Source organism: Cyprinodon tularosa, unplaced genomic scaffold (genome assembly GCF_016077235.1).
Source record: "Cyprinodon tularosa strain WSP-4 unplaced genomic scaffold, ASM1607723v1 ctg623, whole genome shotgun sequence".
Taxonomy (NCBI): domain Eukaryota; kingdom Metazoa; phylum Chordata; class Actinopteri; order Cyprinodontiformes; family Cyprinodontidae; genus Cyprinodon; species Cyprinodon tularosa.
This window is the reverse complement of record NW_024039367.1, coordinates 1,068,441-1,095,101: the sequence shown is the minus strand read 5'-3', so window position 1 is coordinate 1,095,101 and position 26,661 is coordinate 1,068,441. Positions and strand designations below refer to the sequence as shown.

The 26,661-nt window shown below is 37.8% G+C and overlaps 2 protein-coding genes across 3 annotated transcripts; one reads left to right on the top strand and one right to left on the bottom strand.

Moving 5' to 3' along the window:
* Positions 1-1,846: 1,846 nt before the first annotated feature.
* Positions 1,847-12,105, bottom strand: zgc:111976 (uncharacterized protein LOC553663 homolog). Its single transcript, XM_038307924.1, has 19 exons — positions 11,893-12,105; positions 10,583-10,632; positions 10,326-10,448; positions 8,886-8,977; positions 7,222-7,297; positions 7,092-7,146; positions 5,945-6,071; positions 5,831-5,859; positions 5,663-5,734; positions 5,508-5,582; positions 4,897-4,973; positions 4,754-4,816; positions 4,542-4,671; positions 4,328-4,452; positions 4,125-4,243; positions 3,836-4,034; positions 3,631-3,720; positions 2,609-2,711; positions 1,847-2,532 (listed from the first exon to the last, which is right to left on the bottom strand). The coding sequence occupies exons 4-19, from the start codon at positions 8,973-8,975 to the stop codon at positions 2,223-2,225; spliced, it is 1,740 nt and encodes a 579-aa protein (XP_038163852.1). The 5' UTR covers positions 8,976-8,977; positions 10,326-10,448; positions 10,583-10,632; positions 11,893-12,105; the 3' UTR covers positions 1,847-2,222.
* On the top strand, positions 11,682-19,042 carry ralaa (v-ral simian leukemia viral oncogene homolog Aa (ras related)). Of its 2 annotated transcripts, none has more exons than XM_038307927.1 (5): positions 11,682-11,859; positions 14,912-15,085; positions 15,171-15,379; positions 18,281-18,455; positions 18,536-19,042. In XM_038307927.1, exons 2-5 carry the CDS (start codon positions 14,972-14,974, stop codon positions 18,656-18,658), a joined length of 621 nt encoding a protein of 206 aa, XP_038163855.1. In that variant the 5' UTR covers positions 11,682-11,859; positions 14,912-14,971; the 3' UTR covers positions 18,659-19,042. The 2 variants fall into 2 exon arrangements, with proteins under 2 accessions (XP_038163855.1, XP_038163853.1); XM_038307925.1 differs by having other exon boundaries at positions 11,683-11,859; positions 14,857-15,085.
* The last annotated feature ends 7,619 nt before the right edge of the window (positions 19,043-26,661 follow it).

The following is a 26,661-nucleotide window of genomic DNA, read 5'->3' as shown; positions in this document are numbered from 1 at the left end:
CAAAGTTTAGTGAATGATTAAAACCTCCAATTCAACATAGAGTCTCTGCTTGGAATTAGGCCTACTTAACCATAAATACTTTAAATATAGAAATATTAGCAATGTTCCCTGAATTGTTTAAAAAAAAAAAACCTTAATGTGTAAATTTTACTAGGGGACAAAAAGGTTTGGGAGTTATGTTTAATCTATTTATTTATATATACATAGCCTACTTTCAGACATTTTTTTAACCTTTATTTATCCAGGGGGGAAAAAATCCTATTGAGATTAAAAACCTCTTTTTCAAGGGAGTCCAGGCCAAGAGGCAGCAAAGTTACATAAGATACATTAAATATAGATACATTAAATGAAAGGTACATAAAAAAAAATTATATTTTACTCATCTTCTTAAATACGGGAGAGGTACAGCAGCAAAACACCCTAGCATGATGCCACCAACAGAAACCTTGACAGATTCAGTTTCTTTAGGTCTTAAAACTATTCATCTACCTATATTCTATACTAATTCTTGGTAAAGAGCTAAAAATATCTCAGCTTACCACAGACCTTTCTGGCATTGCAGTCATGTATGTTTGTCACCCTAATCTGGTCCACACTTAAGAAGAGGGTTCTAGAACCCCAAATGTTAACAGATCATGATGTTCCCACTGCATTTGGTGCACTTCAGTTAAAAGAGGCGCCATCAATGTGTGAATGCATGTCAATAGGTGACAGAGATGTAAAGCGCTTTAGAGTCCCCTGACTTGAAAACGTGCTCTAGACACTACATACATTTTATTTACCATTAAATTCAATACAGCGTAAAGAAACAGGATTGTAGAAAATAAAAGAAAATGTGCCAGGTTTCAACCGTCTGATCTGAACAGTCAACAGTTGAGGCCGTCAATAACCAGAACCTTCAAACCTGCCTCTTATTGGAAGTTCCCTGAACACCAGTGAGACTCTTCATTGTAAAGTTTTAAATTAGCATGGGCCGAGAGGCTGCAAACCACGAAAGAACCACCTGCTCCAAAAGTCAATAATGCTTGACTGAATCTTGCAGCTGTCCTCGTGGACAATCCATATGCTGCTTTGTTACTGGTATATTACAGTATGCACTAGGCATAAAGAAGGACTACCTCCAAAGGCTTTATTTACCTTAACTCTTCTGCTAGATGGTCAGATATTCAACTAAATCATGCCAATTGATTCAGATACAAATTTTACCTTTTAGATACAAGTCTTTAGTTTTTCTCCTTTTTGAATTAGAGATCACCATGGACTCAATCTTTGCACCAATTCCTAGTTAAAAACAAAACAGATAAAATATCTGAAGTTCTATGATACATCACCACAGTAGAACTGTTTAAATTAAACCAATGCAAGCTTGAAATAGCAGATGCATGCCAATGATAATTCTAAGTGTCGGACCAGAACTAGAACAAAGTTATTTAAAACCATTGTCGCCACTTTGTGCCTGTTTTCTGAATTTTTTTTTTCCTCTGCCAGTCCAAACAAAGCACACATAAGCTCTCAAATATTTCAGGGACACAGTTACTCTGAAAGAAGAGAGCGATTCTAACTCCACTTGTTGGATCACTCCCATGAATAGCAGTCACATAGGCCAGGGGACATGTAGAAGTATAGACAGTCAAAGCCGGTTGTCTCCTGTTGACAGTTGGATCAAATATTCTGAAGACATGGTTTAAAAATAATCAGTTTATCAGCTTGTGTCCAGATATACATGTGGTGCAGTTGTAAAATGACTTCTCTGCATGCAGTAGTATAAATATTTCGTCTTCTAATGCACAGGCTATCGACATTTGTCCTCCATCTGTACAGGACCTGGCAGGAGTCCAGAAAAAAAAAGTAAGCTGTAATTAAACTCTTCCAGTTTTATTTTCACCAAAAAGTATTTCAAACAAAGTTCCTTTATTCTTTAAATTTTTATTTTCTTAAATCTAAAACAAAAATGGCAGATCCATTTTCTCTTATAAACCCTTATAGTTGCATTTAAACCATGTCTTACTGGCTCACTTGTAACAAGAAACTTGCCAAATGTCCTTCTGAGGTCAAATGCCAGACCTCAAAAACCTTTACAGCTAGTCATTTCTCCCACACTGGAATGCAATGAGAGACAGATTTAACCATCAGCACCTGAAACTGTTACACACCATCCAGTTTCTTAATAAAGTCCAGTAATGCTTGACCTAAACAGCCACTAAACTCCTTTAACATTCAGATCAGCTCTGACAGTTTGCCATTACATGCACAGGAACAAATGGGTAAGGGTTGACAAGCATACTGCCATTTATTTCCAGCTCAGATGTAGCCACAGATACAGTACTGCAAGCTGAACCGGGAACGCTGTTATCCTCTGGCATGGCTTCGCTTTGGGAGACTGCAGGCAACTGGCCATCGGTGTCCATCACAGGACTCAAGTGGTCATTTTCAGCTTCTGTGGCGGCTGAGTGGCTGGTGGAAAGTGGAGCAGTGGTGATTTCCTCGAGCCTGCTGTATAATGTCCTCATGGTCGCAGGAATGGACATGCAGCTGAGATAGGAAAGGAATCAAACTGAAAGCAAAGCAAAATGAGTTTCAAATCCTACAAAGGATGAGTGAAACACACCTCATTAGAACTGTAGAGATGTATTCATCGAGGGCAGGATCAGATAATCCTGCTCCAAACAATTTGCAGGTGATCTGACGGGGATTCGATATGTTGACCAGCACTGGTGACAGGAAAGACAGTGGAAGTCCATTTAACTGCCATGAGGATTAGGATATTAAAACGTGAATACAGGCATTTTTATGCTAAGTAATTAACAGGCATTAGGAAAAAGAACCAAAGATTAAAAGCCAAAATTAGTCCAGTATTTGATTCATTCAAATTAGGTAAAATTATTTTGATGTGGCAGAAATATTCAGCTGTCAGGATTACATCTTAATCTGTGAGATAGGATCATTTAGAGATGCAGAAAGCTTTTAATCTAGCTTTTTCATGACTGTTACCCTGACTCTCAGTTGAATCTTTGTTTTGTTATTTTTTACTTTAAAAACTAGGGCCGCGTTTCTAACAGTTTACATAAAAACTAAAGCAGCACAGAATGCAACTGGCTTTGCAGATAAAGTTTCGCACAAATGAATCTATTTTATGTTAGTCATAAAACAGATACATGGCCTAATTTTAATCCTTTTTTTAAACTTATGACCTTAAATAAAGTTTTACCTACAGATGGGGTTCTTGCACAATATTTTTGTAAAAATGACATTCTAACTTACATTCAGTCAATTGGTATTACACTAGATTTGATGTAATTACGCGACTGCCTTTAGAAAAATTTGCTTAATTATGTTTTACTTAAAGTGACTAATCCCTGTCATCTTGTGTTTATACTATAAATACAAAGCTCAGTATGAATTTATGACAATTCTCACACAATATAGTTTCAGAAGGTGCAGAAACCACCGATATGGAATAGAGGCAGGAAGTTCAAATATTTTCCATACTCAATTTCCTCACTATTCTTATCCAGCCATAAAAGACACTTAAAAATTCTCTTTATTCCCAGCTGCTTAAAAACTCTGATTCTGAAAACAACTGAATCTAATTAAACTATTGATATTCCAGATAATTCATTAAAGTCTTACAAACAGCCAGAGAGTCAGTGTGGTGGAAGGTCACAGAAATGCTGGTTGTGGACTCAGGACGGACTTCAAAGTACAGATCACAAACAGAACCTGGAGGTGGGATTCATCGAAATAAAGCAAAACACTGCATTGGTAATAAGATCATACGTTTTCATCATCACTTCCTCCATTTTGGATATAATCCCACCACTTGACCTTTGCCCACCTGGACAGGTACTCAGAGGAGTGAAACAGCTGTTCAGCAGGGTGTTATAAGCACACTGGTGACGCAGCAGCTCCAAGATGGTGCAGACATGAGCCGGGTGGGTGAAAGGAACACCGTCCAGCAAAGCTGCTCTTTGTGTGGGAACATCCCATGCAGCTTCAGGTAGAATATAGGTGTGTATTTCACCTTCAGGCAAAACCTCGAGAGACAAGTACCAGTTTTCTCTCAGCAAAGAGTCAATTATATTATGTTTTCAGTGATGATATTGAAGCTAAAAGCGTGCTGATACCACTCTAAAGATCTCCTGTTCTTCTAATGAACCAGACTGGCCGTTTGCACTTGCAGAACCTTTCAACAGAAGCTTGGGTAATGGCGCCCACTGGAGGTCCAAGTCTGGTACAGGCACATCTAGAGAAACAGTGGAATTAGTTTATTCCTTAGTGGAAAAATAAAAACGCAAACTTTGATTGTATTTAGTATAAAATGCCCAGCCTGTTATTTGTCCAACTTTCTCAATAAAAGAAGAGAGCACAGGTATTGGTGGCTTCAGTCGGAGCAGGAAACATGCAGGCAGCATCTCATTGATCACATCACCGATTGGAAAGAAGACGGGACAACTGGCTCAAAGACACAGTTTTACTGTTAGTACCAGCAGCTGGCATTTTCACACCATGCTGAAATCGGGGTAAAACAATACGGTACGGACCGCTGATCATCCAGCTGAGGCGGTTGTGAGATTAAAGATGTCATCTGAAGCTTGTGGCTCAAATCACTGACACCCATTGTAACTTGGGCTGCCTGGACAGCTGGTTTGAACTCCAACAACTCCTCAAACGCTAGAAAATACAACAAAGTTGACACTTTGAATCTGTTGCATGATCAAACTTTAAATCATGAGTCAAAAAATCAGCCCCTTACACAAATCAGAGTTCTTTGGGCCATCATTTGGATGGGTATAGAAGTACAGAGACTGAGGATAATCTGAAATTAAGAATGTAATAAGGTCAGGGACTGAAACAAAAAAAGCAAGCCTTTGATCCTGTTAAGATTCAAACTTATACCTTGCTTTCCTGCCATTAACAAGCCAACCCTCCCACTGTTTATTACGTCCATTTGGGTTTCACAGCCCTCTGAATCACTAAAAGAAAAATACAACCCTTAACAAGCCATAAATGGAGAGTTCAACAGCTGGAGTCCTGACAAACAAGCTAAAGAGGACCTAAGTTAATAAAGACACTGCATATTGTAAGGAGGATGGTCAAACTAGCTAATAGCATCTACATATTAGCCTTTTGAATTTAGTCCGTTTCTGTGGAACTTCAACTCTAACCTTGAGCTTCAGTCAGATGAGACCAAGGTTAGGTTTTAAAACAGCCAGCTCTAGAAGAGTCTGATATGTAACAAAAATAAATATGTGGAAAAGATGCGTACCACTATACAAAGTGGAGGATCTGTAATGCTGTGGGCTTTTGAACCTCCTAGTCCCTGGAAACATTCACCAGCATTAATGGCACATTTAAATTAAGTGTGGATTTTTTTTATTTGATTGTTTCCATTGCTTAACCAGGAATGTAGATAACTGAAGGTCACCGCCCATCAATTGATTACTACCATTAAAGATATTAGGAAAAGGTTCAGTTCTGTGCAGTCTGTTTTTTTTTTTTTAACTTACTTTGGCATTTCTGAGATTTGCTGAAGGTCTTTCCAAAGATATTTTAGGGATGTTAACAGTTTGGATTTGGTTTCACTATAAAAAGGAGACAAGATAGTCCAAATAAAAAGACTCAGATTTTAAAAATGAATCAAGAAAGATTAAGAGGTACCTACTTGTCTCCTGGAATATTGTATTGGGCAAACAATTCTCCCAATCGTATGGAGAAATCATCAAAGTTATTGGACCTTTACAATGTTGACACACACATACAAAAAAGAGAATTAACATTTCTGTGTACATTACATTTGTAAGAAATGGACTGAATTGTTTTCCTCTTTTACCCGAGGAGATGCAAAAGTGAGACACTGGGCTGCAAGATGGTTTCAGCTCATTAGGGAAAAGAAATCAAACAGGAGGGATTGCTTCAAATTGCCAGATGACCATGGTCTGCTTACAACAGGATGTTCTCCATGTGTGGCCACCTTTACCTCCTGCACCTCACCAGATGGCAGCAGCAACACCTCCAGGTAAAATAAGTCGGCTGTCAGGTAGCAGGTGGCGTCAGCGAAGTGAAAACCCATCCTAAAGGACAAATAAAGATACGGATGATAATGAGTGTGGGCATCCACAACAGAGAGCTGGAATCTTTAGAGCAGCATATAAACCAAAATGATAAAATAAAAATATACAAACATTTTCATAAAAAAAAAAATAAATAATGTGTCTTTCAATGTTTCATCCAGAACTCTGCTTAATTTCATAATACGAAAAAATAACCGACAGATGAATCAATTAGCAAAATAATAATTAGTTGCAGCTCTATCCATTACATAAATGTCAGCAAAAAATCAAATCACTGAGGTGATATTTCTACAATTTGTTAAACATAAATATCACTTCAACCCGTTTAATTACATAGCCCCAAAAAACACAGATCATACAGATTGGTTTAAAGTTTTCTTAGGAAAACCAACTAATTTAATCTAGTCATTGACTTTGCAGGATTCTATCTTCCTGGAGAAGCATGTAAAGATGGCAAACATTCGCTTGCTTTCATGCATGAAGGGACAGTGGAGAGGAAAACCTCCCTTTAAACAGGAAGAAGCCAACGGCAGAACCAGGCTCAGTCTGATGAAGCTGAATAGGAGTTCAATGAGAGTGAAGCAGAAAAAAAAAGGAACATAGAAGATCTATAAATCCTTTCCATGTCAGAGAAGTTAACAGTAAAGTTGCTCCATAGGTGGCTCTGTCTGGACTTCTTTAAACCTTATGCCTCCCAAAATAATTCCTCCGTTTTTCAAAATTCTGTCATTTTACAACCACAGACTCACATAGGTTTAAAGCTGTTGGTCTTTGACAATCTTAATAAAATACTTTCTGCTTTTACTTTTATCCCTACAAAGAACATTTTTATTGTATTTGGGTAAAAGATTAAGACAGTTCTTAACTTTTTCAAAGTAAGTCACTTAAAAAGCTGAACAAAAAAGAAAATGAGTCGAAGCTTTATATCATTTGGCTCTCCACTTTCTGCAGATAAAATCTTCTACCAAGCGGTAGAAAAAGTAAAGTCATGCACAGGACATATAAAAGACAACTGTTTACCCTTGTTGTCTGGCGATAATCTCCAATCGGGATTTTATGTTGTTCATAGAGGGTGCTGAAACATTAAGAATCATTTAGAACATTATTGCACTAGGATGCAGAAAAATAAATGATTGGAATATTTGTTTACCCTGAAACTCTTCTTGGAGTCGCTCCAAAGATCTCACAAGTGGCTCACAAGGTTTGGATTCATCCCTGGAAATCTCCTATTGTGGGACATAGGAGAGTGAAAAAACCCCAACAAAGGACCTGTTGTGCAGCAGTGGGAGGCTTGTGTCAACACTTTAGTGCCGCCTGCCCATCCCATCAACGAACACGAGCTGCGTGACACCACAGCTAGGGCAATATTGACACTAAGGATCTGTTACACACCGTTTTAACCGGTGGGCAAATATATATTGAGTGTTCATCCTTTGCTTTGAGAATCTAATTCCGTCATGATCATTGCGACAGGAAGCTTTTTAATTAACGCCATCTGCATTACCACTTTGGACCACACATTACTTTAGACCACCAAGTAATCAAGATTGCCTTACCAGACTGACCCCATCCAAGCTCCACTTTAAATAAATCCACAAGCATTATCTTCTTTGGATCTTCCCCCCGTGAAAAATCTAAAGAAAACTGAAACTCTTCCATCTCCCAGAGTCTCTGCACGCAAGTTAGCTTTGTGTTAAATTTAAACCAAAGCAGGCTGAAACCTCTAAATAAAAACCTTCACACCATTTAATTGCTTACTTTGCAAAAAAAAAACATTTATATGGAATTGATGTTACATAGAAAAATAGATGGTTGTTTTGACAAGTCATCAGTCCTGCTCCTCAATCTTGCCCTTTTGAGCTCCTCCCCCAATTTTTTATTTTTATTTTTTAAGTCTGTGGACTGAGATGAACAAACTGAGTGAACTAACCGCACAGTTTGAAGTATCTCCTTGTTTGATCTAATGATTTCCTAATGTTATGTGGGTTCCAAACAGCTTTAGGAGAGAAACAGTCCCACAGTATCATTGAACCTCCACCTTAGTTGAGGGCTTTTTTAGGGCTCTAATGCAATACAGAGCTTTAGACATTTCTACCTTTGTATCAAACCCCTTCCTCAGAAAGGTTAATTGGAAAGTTAAAGTAATTTTCCAACCTATTTTCTCACGATCGTTCTGCACAAGCATCGGCAGAAACTGCTTTTATTGTGGAACATTAACACACAGCCATCATACCTCAATAACATGCTCTCTCATATTTTCCATTTTAAAAATAAGCTTGTGTCATTTCAATTTATACATCATTAAAACAGAAAACCTCAGATTACGAAGCTTTCTTGACCCTTTGACAAACTGAACGTGTCACATACATCTAAAAAATTAAAATGATTAAAAGTAAGAGCGACAATAAGTTCAGCTTGGTCAGTTTTGTGAATGCATTTTGATATCTCATTGAGTTTTTATTTTTTAATTGAATAAATATACTAAAATAAAATGTCAAACCTCATATCCTTCAGCTATAAAAAGATGGATTTATTTTAAGCTTTATAGACAACTTCCTGTTCTAATGTAGCTTGTAAGTGAGGATAAGATTAGAAGCACATCAGTTCCTATAGTGGGAATCGAACAAAGACTCAAGTATCCCACTAGGGATGATCTAATAGCAGTGCATCGCCACACACCAGTTCCTGAGTCATCACATTGGATTCTTAAAGAACCCATCCCAAAATGACTCAACAAAACCATAAGGCTGGATCTTCTCTCCTTTGGGATGGATGTGTAATTAAAGACCAAAAGGTTTGTTCTAAACATCTTACCATGCAGCGTCGGACAAGCTGAAATGTGTCATTCCAACTCTTCTCTGCAAACTTGCAATGCAAGTTAGAAATTCTGGTATTTTCTTTCATTACTAAAAAGAAAAACAAAAAAAGGAAACATCAGTTTTCAAATGGCAAATTTTCCACATTTTCATCTTTGCAGTAAATTGCCACTTATGGAGCTTCAGGGTTACACGTTTTACTTCAAGCCTAGACTTCCTCTGTCCAAGCAACAATGCAACAAATGAAGGGGGGTTTGGTCTGGTGATAGAAATATTTCAATATTTTAACATATCACTCATAGTTAAATATTTCCCTCCTTATCTCATCCGATTACCCAAAATTGTCTCAGTGGGAAGAGATCCGCAAGGGTAACCCAGGCACCCCTTTTCGCCATAACACTATTCAGCTAATCTTGTGGAGTTTCCAGACACATTTTTATTACAGTCATTTCCGTAAATACAAGCACGACCATTATGGATTTTTTATTTTGGTATGTTATAAAACAAAGAATTATCCAAAGGTGACTTGCAGTCAATACTCCAATGGGACATTTAACCAAATAAAGAACCGACACAAAAATAAAATTATATGGAACCCTGACTTTGTAATAACAAGAAACGTTATGAGAACTTCTGATGAGCTGTAGATCTGATTTGTTCCATATTAGGGCTGAAACAATCGTATGAATTGTGAATAATCGATTATTGAAATAATAGTCCACTAATTTAGCAATCGATTAATCGTTAACTGGAGTGTAAAGACTCTAAAACATGCCTTGAGCTGACAGCACGACCCACTTAGAGCAGTAATTATACCAAGATTATATTTAAGATAAAAAAAATATATATATATGTGTCTGTCAATATGCTCTATCCAGAACTCCACCATTAGAAAAGTTTGAGTTTCACCTGGTTTAACTTCGTAAAAGGTCTTCTTTAAGTAATTTTTGGCTATTCAATTATTGATTAAAAATAATAATAATAATTGACAGATTAATCGATTTGCAAAATGATTGTTAGTTGCAGCCCTACTCAAGTTACAGAGCACCTTAAAAACAAGGCATAAAGCGAAATAGATTACTAGCCTTTATTGCTATTGATAAGATCGATGATGCAGTTTGTTCATCCATGCAATTAGGGTTGCTGGTTTGAACCCCTACTCTCATTCATTGTGTCCTTGGCCAAGACATCTCCTGACGTAAAAATGTGCCATACTGGAATCAAAGTCCATTTTCCATTTAATTCTGGTCACTAAAGAAAACACTTAAACACAGGAACAGTCAAAGCGCAAAACATCTGAAAATCTTGGTCATGTTAAAATAGTTCTCAATGCACTTATTTGGAGGAGCTTTTTTGTCATACTTCTTTTTAGTTTAGTAGATTTTAAGGCATTTTCCTGTCAGCAGGTTCACTTTTCCCCCTCATAATTTAGATTTACCAATGGGAAGATCCTGCACACAGGTGGTTTTGTGCTTTGGAAGAGGAATGCAGCCATCAGCTGATCCTTTGTCACATTCTCTCAGTTTCCAGCAGTTCTTGAAATCTGCTTCATTGCACTTCTCTTTTTGAGACAAAGCAAAATTACTAACATTATTCAATTTTTAATTCTTGGGTTTCATTAACTGAACATTAAAGTTAACTGTTATTCAAAAGACCAGAGTTTAATACTACTAAAGGCAGACAAAGATACTGTACCTGTTTGTTGGATTCAGATGTCTGATCTCAAGAACTTTAGACCCGTTTCACTGCAAAAATAGTTCAGACTTGTTGGTTAGGTTAGTCTTTTTATGTTTTTTTTTTATGTTAACATATGAATGAGGACATGAGTTTTAAAAAAATGTTTGACATATTAAAACACTAAAAACTGTTTTCTATGTGTTTCTGCCTTAAAGCATGGGGCTTGTTAATTTCCCTTTTCCCTTTAAACGTTTCCCAATTTATGCAGATTTGCCGGATGCATCTTCCAATTCTTTAGTACAGAAGAGGACTAGGGCCACTGAGAAAATAAAACTAATTTTTAAATTTTACTTCAGTATAATATGGGAAAAGGTCAGAATTCTGACTTTTCCCATATTGTACTGAAATAAAATTTAAAAATCAGTTAATTTTCTTTCATTTGTTCAGTGGCCCCGATCCCAATCCTCTTCTGTACACATGTCTTCCTTCATGGTCAGAATTCTGACTTTAAACTCAGAGTTCTGACTTTTTTTCTGCATATTATACTGAAGTAAAATAAAAAAATTATTTTTTTTCCAGTGGCCCCAATTCCCTTCTGTACTTTAGTTCAGAATTTAATCTCAGAGTTCTAACTTTAATCTCAGAGTTCTGACTTTGATCTCAGAGTTCTGACTTTGTTCCCTATAATATACATATTATATATATGAAACAAAAAATAAATAAATAAATAAATAAAAAACAAATCTGCTCATTTTTTTTATTTTTTCAGTGGCGCTAATTCTCTTCTGTACTTTAGTTCAGACTTTAAGCTCAGAGTTCTGACTTTTTCCCTATATATATGAAACAAAAAATTATATTTAAAAAAATCAGCCCTAATTCTCTTCTGTACTTTAATCTCAGAGTTCTGACTTTAATCTCAGAGATCTGACTTTTTTCCTCACATATAATAACAAAATCATAAAAAAAAATAAAATAAAAAAAATCAGTTAACTTTTTTTATTTTTATTTTCAGTGGCCTCAATTCTCTTCCGTACTAATCCATACATTATTATCTTTTTTTTTTTAATAAAAACAGCGCAGCTAGGGTGTCCCTGGCGGGCGGGCGTTGTCAGCCAGAGCCAAGCCCACAGGACGTCCATCCAGTCCGCTGCTAACAGCTACCGCCACAGTCCCTGGAGTTAGCCACCGAGCTAGCCATGAGCTAACAGGCACACCAAGCCGAGTGTTTTTATTTAGCCTTCCCTCTCTCAGCTTTACTCTATCATTCTGCCCAAGGGGAACCATTTAACTCACAGGTATGTTATCCATCAAAAGAAAAACCACCCCACCTTGTTTAACCGTCAACTCCTTTTTTTCTCCTGTTAGTTGTGATTAGCTGCTGGGTAACCGACCGTTTGCTGCTAGCTTCCTCTGCTATTATCGTAGCATCTCGGTGTTGAAGGCATCTGTTGCTGGGTATCAGGATGTTAAAGGTTTAATTTTTAAGGGCGTTTCAAAGCCGCTTTTAGCCTGAGCTCCTCCAGCTGGTAATTAAAACGTCAGGTGACGTGTTTACCTGCTTTGAGTAGCCACTCGCTTATTAGCCACATCGCTCACTGGAACAGCCTGAAGGCTTGGATTTAAAACATTTACAATGTAAAATAGATACATAGATCTGTTAATGGGCTTATTTGAGTTATTTATACCTATGCTAATACAGTGATTTATTAGTTTACAGAACATTTAGCCTGCTAAGTTAGCAGGCACTGCTGTTTTAATGCTAACTTATTACTCCTACTCGTTCATTAGCAGAATATTGTAATAATTTCGATAATATATGGTGGTTGAAAAAGTAAAGATGCATTAAATGTTGAAATACATAAACTCTTGCGGAATGTGAATAGTTAAACTATGAGGTGTTTACAGTTTCCATATGAAATAGCAGGTAAGCACTACATTTAAGTGCTAATTCGTTACATTGACTGACAGCTGACTTGGCAAATGACTTAATTTGTCTAATGAAGTATTGGCAGAAATCCCATATATAATCCTACTTTCCAAGTGGTCTGCCTTGGCCTGTGGTGGGAAATGGCCTCCACCCACTCTTTCTATACATCGTGCTTCCTCTAAAATCCTCCTAGATTCATTCTGACCGCTGAATAGATGCAGCAATGTGTCACTTATGACTCTATCATACCACCATGTGTTTATGAGGAATAAAACAAAACCTTTTGTAACAACTATAATACAAAGATCTTATATTGTCTCAAAGGAGAACACTAGCAAAGTTGAAGGATACAAAAAACAAACAGTTTTGGACATTTAGCTGCAGTCAGAAAATTGAATATTGATCCACTTATTGTTATAATTAATGTAAGTTAAGGCAGTGATGTTATTTTTTCTCTTATTCTTAAAGAAGACGATCTTGGATTATCATTTCACCTCGATTCGGCTTTAGTTTTAATTTAAGAATTATAAATTCTCTATATTTTCAACAAATCTATTGAACCCTTGTAAATCATAGCCATTGCTTTTCAGCCTTGCTCTCGTTTGCATAAAGAGACTCTTTTGCATTGAATCTTAACTCTGCACTGTGACTGCTGCGTGCTTTGAAACTCTGACTTTTTCTGCTCATTATAAGCTATAGGTAGCCATACTTCTTGGACTTGTTGGTGTTTAATTATGTTACAACCAAGTACTTTAATGGTTGTTGTATAGATTTCATGTAATAGAGCAACACGAAGCTGTGCATAAACAAAATCCAACCCTAACGTAAAGTCACCTAACTTGTAAGTAGAGTTTACCTGTGTGAAATTTAATCTCACTTGACAGCCAGCTGTCCTTTGAAGGTTTGTTAGAGAATGTAGGTGATCAAAAAGAGCAGCGGAACAAAGCAGAAAAGTTGAGAAGTTTAAAGCAGGGTGAGGTTACAAAACAAAATCCAAAAGACTGTATAATCCACAGGGTGCTGCTCAGTTCATCATCCGAAAAGCAAAAGTGTATGACACAACTGTAAACACACCTACACATAGCCGTGTATTTGTACTAACAGGCATAGCAAGTAGAGCTTAAACAAGAACAAGCAGTCAAGAGAGGGAAGAGAGATTCACAGCAAAGGTGGGAAGAATCTTTAGATAAGACAACTCTCCACCGATTTACCCTTTTATGGAAGATTGGTTGGAACAATGCCATCATAGGAAGGAAGCCATATGTAGAACTTGTCCTAGAAGGCCCCTACTTTTACATTTTTGCCTATATTCAAAATGCCCTGCGTGGTTGGAAAACAAACACTGCACAGTGCATACACATCTCCACTGTGGAACATGGTGTTGGCAGTATCATGGCACAGGATGGCTTTTCTTCAGCAGGGATAGAGGAAGCTGTGACGGATGTAGCTGAGCACTGAGGAATGCTGGAAGAAATTTTTGTTTAAGGTCACACAACATTTATATGTGAGGCTGAGGTTCACCTTCATACAACCCAAGCTCCAGCTGAATGTAGCTCTTTAATGGTTTAATCTTGGCTCAGTGTTAGAACGGGTTGTTAAAGTGCAGACATAAATCCATTTAAGTATCTGTGACGAGACATAGAATTGAATGTCACAGTAGCTTTCCATGCAGTCTGAATGAGCTTGACCCATTTTTCTGAAGAGAGAAATCGGGGAAACGTTTCAGTCTCTACTGTAGTGTGCAGTGATGGTAGGGACCTAGCCTAAAGTATGTTACGCTAAAATTGCAGGGAAAGGTGCTTCTGCAAAGTAATGAATATGTTGTCACAGCTGAGCACAAACGCGGGAAACCATTTCTGGGTTTTATTTAAGAAGAAATAGAAAAGCTTGTTTCCTTTTTCCTTTCACTCTGTGATCTTGCACTACTTTGTGATGGTCTTGCACTACATTTGCGTCAGATCCCAATAAAATACAGTAAAGTTCATGGTTGCTGAGTGAAAAAAGTTGAAAGGAAATACATTTGCAGAAAAACAGAATAAACAGCTATTTCTTTTAATTTAAATATTTAATTGAATGATAAATGGTGATAAAAGATAGACCTTTAGAATTAAATCAAATAATTTAAAAGACACAAAAGGAAAGCAGAATAGCTGCAGAAGGGGAATAAAATGTGAACAAGATGAAAAACGTTTGTAATGTATCTGTCTGGGTCCATCTAACCATTTTTCCCTCTGCAGCTCATTTATAGTGTAGCATCACTCTCTCCTGGCTAAGCGATCTACCTGCAGATGTGGAACAAAGAGGCTGTGGAAACTATGATACAACTACGTCCTTATCTTTCCCTTCTATCTCTTTACTTTTACAGGGTTATCACTCTGCACTTAGCGGCTCCTGGAATTCTTTTACGATCTTTGTTCCAGAGTCCCACCCACCGTCTGCCTTGACCTTTAACCTCCTGGCGCGTGCGTCTACACGGAGCCATGGCCGCTGCGAAACCCAAAGGACAGAACTCTCTGGCCCTACACAAAGTGATCATGGTGGGCAGTGGAGGCGTGGGGAAATCAGCCCTCACTCTGCAGTTCATGTATGACGAGGTGAGGGTCTCGCTTAGTAGCGGTCATGCAAAATTCCCACAATTCCTGCAGCCGTAATCAGTGGGGAAATGACTTTTTCTTCCAGTTTGTTGAAGACTACGAGCCGACTAAAGCCGACAGTTACAGGAAGAAAGTGGTGCTGGATGGAGAGGAGGTGCAGATAGACATCCTTGACACAGCCGGCCAAGAGGACTACGCAGCCATTCGGGATAACTACTTCCGCAGTGGCGAGGGTTTCCTCTGCGTGTTTTCCATCACAGAGCTGGAGTCTTTTGCAGCAACAGTTGACTTTAGGTACGCAAGAATGTATTGAAATCAAACTACAACTTTTAACTGTTACAAATGGTGCCAAAAAAGGACCAGGTTACAAGGCATCTTCTCTATATATTAATAATAATAATAGAAGAGATACATCTGTATATAATCAAAGAACACAGAGGAGCAATGCATATAAAAGTCCATCAGACAACAGGAAACACCCTTTGAGCTGCTGAATCAGCTGTCATGTCAGTAAAAGTTAATAATTTACTGGTAGTTTAGTTGGACAAATAAGTCATTATTTTTAATTTAATCATACACACAGGGGGAGATTGGTTTGAATTAAGGGTATTATTTTTTTATTTGTTTTGAAAAATGTCAGTCTGAAAGGGAATATTTAGATAAATGTCAAACCAGATTCCAGCAACAACCAGAGTAATACAGAACATCAAAGGCAAAGAAAATAGATGAGCTCATCATTGAAGTTCATAGAAACCCCCCAAAACAGCCCTGATTTTACTAACAAGCATCCATCCCACCATAAGGAAATTAATAAGAGCCATCTTAGAAATAAATGATGGCAAATTAAAAGGTTTATAACAAGTTATTTATCCAAGATATGAGAAAAATGGGTCGGAGGAATATTTCTGCCTTTTCAGTCAAACTAAAATCACAAATACTGATATTTTGGCACCAAATAGTGAATGTTTAGTTTTTATGAGTTTATACAGATTTTTAGAAAACCTGTATTAATCACAATATAAATGAAATGTTCTATTATTTCATAACTTCGTTCTTTTATTCAAACACATTTTAAACATGTTTACTAATAGACTGGTGTCTTTATGCCTTTTTGATTTTGAGGATTCTTTATTTTCAGTAAAGTAAAAAAAAATATTAAATAGGGCTTAAGAAATCATCCAGTAGTGCAGGCTTAATGGAAAGAATATAAACTACTTGTCTTAAGGTGGTAATAATTAATTTAGGGCTGCATCTAAAGATTATTTTGCAAATCAATTAATCTGTTGATTATTTTTTTCAAATTATAATCGGATAGCCAAAGGTTCGTTAAACCAGGTAAAATATAAATATAAATAAATTTTTTTTTTTTTTTTTTTTTACAAATTTTGGTATAACTGCTGCATGTTTTACAGTCCCTATAGTACCAGTTAATATTTAACCGATTACTAAATTAGGTGACAATTATTTAAATACAGGTGCTGGTCATAAAATTAGAATATCATGAAAAAGTAGATTGATTTCAGTAATTCCATTTAAAAAGTGAAACTTGTATATTATATTCATACATTACATACAAACTCATATATTTCAGATGTTTATTTTGTTTAATTTTGATGATTACAAATGACAACAAATGAAAATCTCAAATTCATCATATCAGAAAATTAGAATATTACTGAAGACCAATAAAAACAAAGGATTTATAGAAATGTTGGCCAACTGAAAAGTATGAACATGAAAAGTATGAGCATGTACAGCACTCAGTATTTAGTTGGGCCTCCTTTGGCCTGTATTACTGCAGCAATGCGGCGTGGCATGGAGTCGATCAGTCTGTGGCACTGCTCAGGTGTTATGATAGCCCAGGTTGCTCTAATAGTGGCTTTTAGCTCTTCTGAATTGTTGGGTCTGGTGTATTGCATCTTCTTCTTCACAATACCCCATATATTTTCTATGGGGTTAAGGTCAGGAGAGTTTGCTGGCCAATTAAGAACAGGGATACCATGGTCCTTCAACCAGGTACTGGTAGCTTTGGCACTGTGTGCAGGTGCCAAGTCCTGTTGGAAAATGAAATCTGCATCTCCAAAAAGTTGGTCAGCTGCAGGAAGCATGAAGTGCTCTAAAACTTCCTGGTATGTGGCTGCGTTGACCCTGGACCTCAGAAAACACAATGGACCAACACCAGCAGATGACATGGCACCCCAAACCATCACTGACTGTGGAAACTTTACACTGGACTTCAAGCAACGTGGATGAAGTGCCTCTCTTCTTTTCCTCCAGACTCTGGGACCTTGATTTCCAAAGGAAATGCAAAATTTACTTTCATCAGAGAACATGACTTTGGACCACTCACCAGCAGTCCAGTCCTGTTTCTCTTTAGCCCAGGCAAGACGCTTCTGACGCTGTCTGTGGTTCAAGAGTGGCTTGACACAAGGAATGCGACAGCAGAAACCCATGTCTTTCATACGTCTGTGTGTGGTGGTTCTTGAAGCACTCACTCCAGCTGCAGTCCACTCTTTGTGAATCTCCCCCACATTTTTGAATGGGTTTTGTTTCACAATCCTCTCCAGGGTGCGGTTATCTCTCTTGCTTGTACACTTTTTTCGACCACATCTTTTCCTTCCCTTCGCCTCTCTATTAATGTGCTTGGACACTGAGCTCTGTGAACAGCCAGCCTCTTTAGCGATGACCTTTTGTGTCTTGCCCTCCTTGTGCAAGGTGTCGATGGTCGTCTTTTGGACAACTGTCAAGTCAGCAGTCTTCCCCATGATTGTGTAGCCTATAGAACTAGACTGAAAGACCATTTAAAGGCTTTTGCAGGTGGTTTGAGTTAATTAGCTGATTAGAGTGTGGCACCAGGGGCCATCAATTTTGAACCTTTTCACAATATTCTAATTTTCTGATATGATGAATTTGAGATTTTCATTTGTAATCATCAAAATTAAACAAAATAAACATCTGAAATATATGAGTTTGTATGTAATGTATGAATATAATATACAAGTTTCACTTTTTAAATGGAATTACTGAAATCAATCTACTTTTTCATGATATTCTAATTTTATGACCAGCACCTGTAATTGACGAATTACGATTAATCCGATTGATTGTTTAAGCCCTTAATTAACTGATTAATTTAACAAACCGGTCTTATTAGAAGTATATTGGAGCTATACCTGTTCCACGGCTGTTTTGCAGAGAGCAGATTCTTCGAGTGAAGGAGGATGAAAACGTTCCCTTCCTCTTGGTTGGTAACAAATCAGACTTGGACGACCGGCGGCAGGTTAGCGCGGACGAAGCGAAGGCACGCGCTGAGCAATGGGGAGTGTGCTACGTGGAGACCTCTGCCAAAACCCGTGCCAATGTGGATAAGGTTTGTCACCCCCTGCTGGCCAAACAAGCTCATAGTTGAAAGAGATAAATTTGTAACTTTGTGTTTGGGTTTGTTTCCAGGTGTTTTTTGACCTGATGAGAGAGATCCGAGCAAGAAAAATGGAGGACAGCAAAGAGAAGAACGGGAAAAAGAAAAGCAAAAGTTTGGCTAAAAGAATTAGAGAGAGGTGCTGCATTTTATAGTGGCAAAGGCGAGCAGGCTAGCTGCTACTGTACTTGTACATTTCTCAGACTTTTTTGCATTTATTTTGTGCCCAGACCTGACCATGACTTTCTGTTCCTGGCTAAAACAGGACCTCTGACCTTGAGTCAGGAAGTAGTGAGGTGGCACTTCATCCACCATTTTTAGCTCTTAACTTTTTATGTGCTGACACTCCAAATAATTTATGATTTCTCTAACCTCTCTTTCTTACTCTTGGCCACATCAGAGTTTTAATAGATGAGTGGTGTTTTCATTTTAGGCGAAAGCTTGCCAAAAAAATAAAAAATAAGACACTGAAACATCCAAAAAAAAAAAAAAACCATTAAAAATGTATAGTGTGTTTATATAATCTTCCGACAGCTGTACAGGTGTACGTTTTAGAGAGAAGGATCGACACGTTTCAGAGACGAGGTTTAAAGGTACACTATGCAACCGGTGTTGATTTTCCAGCGAGGCTCCCCCCAGAGGGCGAAAGTAAAAGTGCACTGTCGTAAATATGCACAGCTGTTCTCCTGGTTTCTCCGTCAAGCCAGGCGCGGTTGTTTTGAGCTTAGCAGACAGGCAAACGCAACGAATGAATAATGCTGCGTTCACACCGCAGCTGGCGCGACAGAAGCAGCGAGTTTACATGCAAAGTCAATGGTTGACGCGTCAAGGCGCAGCAAAAGGTCCCGCGGCGCGTTTTGAGCAGCAGGCCCAGCGCGTCTGAGCAGCTGAAGCAGGGAGAGAGACACAGCGCTGATGATCAGAGGCTATGATCTCTCCTCTTAAACAGTTTATTGACGCCTAAATTAACTTAAAATGCAGAAATCTGCCGGCAGAACATGCAGTTTGGATTATTTAGATCAAAAACACCTACCAGCTGCTGCGGTGAACCGCGAGGAGGTGACCTGGCCAGAGGCTGCTGATGAAGGGATTCCTTCTGTCGGCGCACCGCTGGTATGTGGGGGTCTGAGCGGCTCCGACAGAAAAAATATTGAAGGCAGGATAATAATCTGAATGAACTGACGGCACTGATTACGTTTTCAGGTGTATTTTCTCATTTAAACACATATTAAAACTACTTTATTCCAAATGATCACAGCAAATATAGCTGCAAGGCAGAGAAAGGATAGTGAAGCTCCGCCCAACGCGCGTCAGACACACTTTTGCACCGCGCAGCCAGAGCAGCAAAGCTGCTTCAGCAGCGCGTCAGAACTAACTGGTACAAGCAGCAAAAATGAAGCAGCAGACACGATTTTGCTGCGTGAACGTAACATAACTGCACAAGGATCGCCACTGTGCTAGCAACGAGAATGCTTTTAACTGGGGGGTGTAGCAGTTCTCGCCGTAAAGCAAGACTGACTCTCACGAGACTTCTGAGCCTGTGGGTGCGGGTCGGTGCTCCTGCAATTGCAAGTGCGGTATTTCCCCCACAGACCACCAGGGCGGCAGAGAATATCTTTGTTCAACCTGAAATGACTCATTTAATCATCCAAAACGATATGGAACACATTAAATAACTGAAAAATGTTGCATAGTGTGCCTTTAAATGGGGAAGGCACAGTTTGAAAACCTCCAGCTATGAAATAAATCCGCCACTTTCGCTCAGAGAGCCTCGACGTTGTAGCGTGAGTTCCAGGTTCAAGTGCCACCAAGTAAATATAATTTACACCGATTATTCTGGGAAGACATTTCATGAAGTGACCGTTTCCCTTTTCTAAGCAGGAGCCCAAATTTGTTGCCATTCCTACTTGTTTATTTGTCCTTTTCATCTGTATTTTGTTTTTGTTCTCCTCCCAATCAAACACTGTAAAATAAGCGCACTAGGTTAATCCATTTCCCTTTGTTTTTTTTTACCCCTTTTGTGTTCTTTCTTCTAAAATGCACAAATGACATTAATCACTACCCTATATCCTCAGAGGGATTTTGGAAACACTTGAACCGTTTTCAAGTCTAACTTTAAGTTTAACCTCGCTTGGCTAGGGAATTTCATTGCCTTTATTGTGACTGAGGAATCCCTGGTGCTCCGATTTAAAAAGGTGATTCCATAACACTACATGCAGCTCTGATTACTAAAGCAAACTGCTTCCATACAATTAAACTTTTACATGGCTCAGACGTTTGGTTAGCTACTTTCTATTACTCTAGTTTTTATTTAATGTCTTTCTTATTTCAACATAATTTAACACGGAGTTTGCAGGGCTGAAAAATTCACAAAAATAAGGAAAAATTAGGAAAATGTCTTATTTCTAAAAATGTTGCCATTTGCAACCAAAGAAAACTGCTAGTTAATACAAATAACAGGGTTCCTACACAGTCTTAAAAAGCTGGCCATTTTCTTTCGTTGTTTAATAAGTACTGATTAAAAAAAGATCTGTTAACTTAGTTGGATCCATGTGTTGGAGCAACACATGGATCCAACTAAGTTTTCAAGTGATTAAGGTAATTATCGAACTCCTGTTAACACCAAAAAATGCTTAAAATATATTTTTTTCAGAAAATAACAGTATAAAAGAGAACAAGCTATTTGACTCAATAAAATGAAACAATTAAGCTTAAACAGTCTAGATGGGGCTTTCTTTTTATAAAAAACAAAAAACAAATGACTGTTTATTTGTTCTAACTGTGCAATAAAATCAGAGCTTAACGTCTTTATTTCTTAAAAATAATAAGCTAACAGATTGATCTTCAGACACCACAAGCTCTGCATAATTAAAGGTCGTCTGAAGATAAATAACTTCTTAAGTAGAAAACTTCCACAAACATGGACACAGAGATAGAGGACCCATGCAGCAAAAAAAAAAAACATGGCTCCTTCCCTTTTACATGAAGGGATTTAGATTGTGGACATCAGCACCGTTCCTTCATGCCTGCATTACATGTTTCCATGGTTACCAGTTTGATGGTGACATGCTGTGAAATGACTTACTTGCATAACAGAAAATTACCTCCGACAAAATAATGACCCAACCTGTTATTTGTGATCATAAATGCTCTTGGAGGAAATCAGGAATGGCATTGTTCAAGGAGAGCATTTAGACACCAAAAGGATATCTAGTTGAAGACGATGAAGTAAATGCTTCAAGCTTTAAAGAAAGTCCTGTTAGATTTCTCGTCGTCATTAGGAGCTGTGCATCCTCTGACCGTATGGGGGTGCTTAGCAACAGTGGGGATTCAGATTGAAGTTTGCGGCAGACGTGAAATAAAAGAACCCATTTTAAGTCAGATGTATCAAATTCAGCCTGAACACACATCTCTATTGTAGCACCACCACAGGATTATGGTAACAAGAAACCATTTAACTAAGATTAAAAATTATATTTAGCGCACAAACATGGCTCACCAGCATTTTAGCAAGATGACCCAACTTAGCGTTGAGGAGCACAAGCTGATTTGCAGCAGGGAGACACTGGTAGTATTACTCTAATAGCTACTAGTTAATAGGTCAGATAGGAGACTTCCTGTTTTGTTGCTGGCTGATCTTCACTTTAAGATTTCCACCAAGCCCCCCCGATTGAACCCTTGTTTAAAGTAGCTATGTGAGTTAGCAAATATGTAAGGTTTGAAATGCTTCAGCTTCACCGTTGCTTTGCACTACTGCGTTAGTTGGCAGTAGTGGTGTGTGCAACTCCAGTCTTTGTTCATGAGGCCCTAATAAATCAGTTTCTGGAACATGTACTACCTTAACCCCACAGTTAAACATTGTTTAGCCCTTTCTCAGCACTGCTTCTTGTGGATGATAGTTTTGGATTTTTTTTTTTTTTTTCATGCAAAATGATTATATTGCATTTTTAAAATCGGTCTATGGAGCTTTATGCTTAGCTTCTTACCTACATGCCAGAAATGGCCTAAATTGCAGTTGAGGGATTTGGAAATTTGATTCTGGAAAATGTCTTGTGTAGGAACCCTGAAATAAATGCCCACTTGTTAAATCCGGTGAATGAAAAGCTGCCATGGTGAGCATAAATCTTCAGCACTACAATGTAAAAAAACAAAGATCTTTGGAGATGTTTGAAGATGGGGAGGTAAAATGGATTGGTGAAAGAAATGGAAGGTTAGGAGGGCTTTTGTAATTCTTGTGTAGTGCGTCACTGTTGCCTCTCTGTCCGTCGTGAATGTGCATAATCCCCTCCTGTAATCCTAAACTGCCAGTGCTTTGCAGAGCATAGAAGTCATAGATGTTCTACTTTTTTTTTTTTTTTTTCCCGTCAGCTGCATCCTGTTCGAGGCTTCTCTGTAACGTTACAAAAACTTTGTGCGTTCCTTTTTAAGCTTATTGCGACTAAATGACTTGAGGGGAAAGTTGATTTAGAAAAGACAGAACCTGACTGCACTTCAGCAGAAGCTTGATATAATCAGGAGAAAGCACTGGCCTACACACGTGTTATCTTGATTCTTAAGACTGAGCCACTTGTTTATTTTGATTACGTTTTTTTTTAACCAATAGCCTCTAATTGAGGTTGTTGATACCTTCCAGTCTGATTATATTATAAACAATTGATGTGAGGTAAATGCAGTTCTGGTCAGAGGCTTACATATGCTCCTCATGGGCCATGATATTATGAGGTTTTAAAGGGGTGTATTGTTGAATATAAGCCATTGTCATCCTATCTACTGAGTGGATCGATTATTAAACATACAACTTGGGAAATTGGGGTTGTTCTCTAAGTGACACAGGGCAAATATAGGGACATGTTTAAGCTTTTTGGCAAAAAAACAACAAAAAACAGGCTTGTTTGAAGGAGGAAAGTTTGAGCTCTCAAATGTGAGCCCATCATAGCTTCTGTCAAACATGGTAGTGGCAGCATCATTCTGGGGGAACTTGTTTTTCTGTCAGTGTGGTACTATTGCATTCTAAAAAGTGGGTGAAATAACAAAGATGGAGGATTGCTTTCAGAATCCTCCAAGGTGATCTTAAATTAGCAGCTAGATGAATGAATTGGACTGGAATGGACAAAGCAAACATTAAAATCTACCTTATAGAAGACATAGGTGATTTGATGATTTTAGGTGAAAACCTTTTTAATGGCAAATCACCCCAATAAATGCTTAGCTTCAACCTATTTTGGACCAACCTGCATTGATAATGAGGAAGGGATGAGTCTGTAGAAATTCAAGCATCTGCACTATTAGGTAGTATATAGGTATTAAGTTAACATGTTGGATTAACCATCAACAACAGAGGAAAACCCCAATTCAAACTGGTTATTAATTTCTCAAATAAAAGTGTATTAGTGCCCATGATAAATGCATTCACACTTCTGTCTGGAACTGTATGTGGTGTCTATGCAAAAAAAAGGGAATGTGAAACATTTCAAAACACTCTCTGTGTCTTTAAATGACCTTTTTAAAAGGCGAAGCGCAGTAGAAGCACTTCAGCTCCAAAGCTCGTTAGAGATCAGATTACAACTTGGAAAACACAATATCATCCAAAAGTTCTGCTTTTTTATTAGATTTCAAATGACTGTTGAATCGATTCTCCAAGCTAAAGCAGAAAGCTTTCTGTCGTGTTTCCTCGCTAGAGAACTGAAAAATGAAGCATGTTGAGCGTTAAGCACACAGAGGACAGAGTTGAACAGAAAGGGGGGTAGACCCAAAATCTTGGAAAGCCATTTCATCAGAATAAGCCGTTTTTAGATGTTCTAAGGGCTAACCTCGGCACATCATCACTTCCCTGAAAGTCAAAGAATCTAAATTAGAGCCCAGTTTGTTGGAGCAGGACTTTCCCTGCATTAGTTAGAAACTATTATTTAACAATATCACTTATGATTTTTAGAGGATCTTTTGTAATTACTCCACTCCTTTGCCTCATTTTCTTGATGTAATAAAATGTAAACGCTAACACTTTTCTGCAGGATAAAGGCCAGAACACAGCTTGCGGATGCATATGACTTTTTGATCTCACACTGACTGCATATAGGTAGGCTCCGTCTAGGTGCGATGAGCAGATCTGCTCAGATTTATTTTTTTTTTATCACTTCTGTCTCTTTGCTATACACAAATTAAACCAATGTCCCTCTTTTGACTTGCACAGATTATGGAAAGTTATTTAAAAAATAAATGATAAACACCGGCACAGTTTTTTAAAGCAAAGCCTCACTTAATGAGTCTGTGGAGCATTTCAAACCAGAACAGATAATGTTTATAGTCCTATATTAAAAACATAATGAAATCCACGTCTAAAGAAAAGAAAACACAGCAACAAACACCGTAGGGCGTTTTACATGCTGACTGAGGCAGGGAGATGTGATTCTCAGACAGACCCGGGAAGTTTATCAAAATCTTTCTTTTTTTTATTGAGTTGATTGAGATACTGTTTTTCCCTTTCTGTCCATTGTTGTTTTTGCAAAGTTCAAAGAGGATCATTACACTCTGTTTTATGTCCTCCTGAACTCCTATTGTGGGTAAAGAATTCTTTTTTTAATGATTCTTTTATTGTTTTTGCGTCCCGCTTACTTGAATAAAAACTGTTTCCTCGTGCGATTAACAGATTTTAATTTAGCATTTTCTCCCAAAGCGGATGTGTTTTTATTTGGTAACTTCGTCTCTCTTCCTGTCAGATCCATGAAATTGCCGCTAAATTGCTGCATAGTCCGACTAGAGTAGACCTGGGGTCTATCTCCAACAGACCTACGCAGCCCCCTTGTGTAAAATTGTGGTGGGTGTAATCATCCCCGCTGACTTTCAATGAGCGCTAAACGCCACGACCTCGCCCCGACACCATTTTCTGTCGGATTGAACACAAAATTGGACTCGCTGTGTTCTGGCCTTTAGAAAGCAGGAACTCATGTGAAAAGCTGCAAGCAAAATGTCCTGTTGGGTGTTTTAAATAACTTGCTTTACCTTTTATATAAATGCCCTGGGAATAACCACAGCAATCTACGTCTGGGATGGTTCGATGTATGCCATCTGTTTAAATGTTTCCATGTTTACTTACTTTGAGCATAACCACTAATGTAGCCTGTTTGTGAATGCAAGAGGTGAAGCTTACATTTCAGTTCATTTTTGTGAGTAATTTGGAAATGGCAAATAAAGTGGATATTACTAATAACATTTGAAAGTGTGTTTGTTCAATCTTGTGAAACAGCTGGTCTCTCTCTCTCATAGCTTGTTTTCTTTTCCACTGAACAGATAGACTGACCTTTAAAAGGAGGATGTCATTTGAACACTTCACCATCCTGCTGTTTGCTTTTTCTCTCTTTTTGAGAGTGTGCTGAAACCTTTAAACTTATTGACCGATTTTTTCAAATGATACCATATTCTTTTTTTTTTTTTCTATGAATTTTTTTGTTTTTGTTCATGTACGTCATTCATGCTTGTAAACACGTCACAGGATATCATCTGCATACATTTTTGATCCAAGCTGATTACATGAAGGTGGATTTTGCTTTCATTTATATGTGTAGTTATTCACAACAAAAACTCACCAGAACAAACAGGTTTGATAAAAATCAAGTTGCTATTGATGATTTAAGGCAATTTCTGCAACCCATTCATTATTGAGCTGGTAGATAAATGTATGCCTCTGATATAATTCAACCATTAAGAGGTTCTCATGTTTTAATTTAATTGATAATCCCTTTTGGTTAAATGGCCCAAATCTAAATCATAACTAGAAACAATGGTAATAGGAAGTGCGGTTAGATCAGCAGAAGAAACAAGACAATGTGGTTTTGGGCATGCATGATATATCTAAAAAAAATGGTTTCATTAGTAGAAGAGAGAGCCCTCTGAGGAAGTTAAAGTGTTATATAAGACAATATATGTATACCTAGCAATATTAATGTTTTTACAAGAGTATTCAGTTCAAATTAAATATTTGTCACTGATCATCACTAACCAGTTTAGCTCATAGGGTAGAAAATGAATCATGATTTGATTTTTTGTTAAAGCGTGTTTGGAAAAAAAACACGTTTTAACTATAAAAGGGCAAAGATAGATAGATAGATAGATAGATAGATAAACTTTATTCCGGACTCATGGTCCAATAAATACATACATA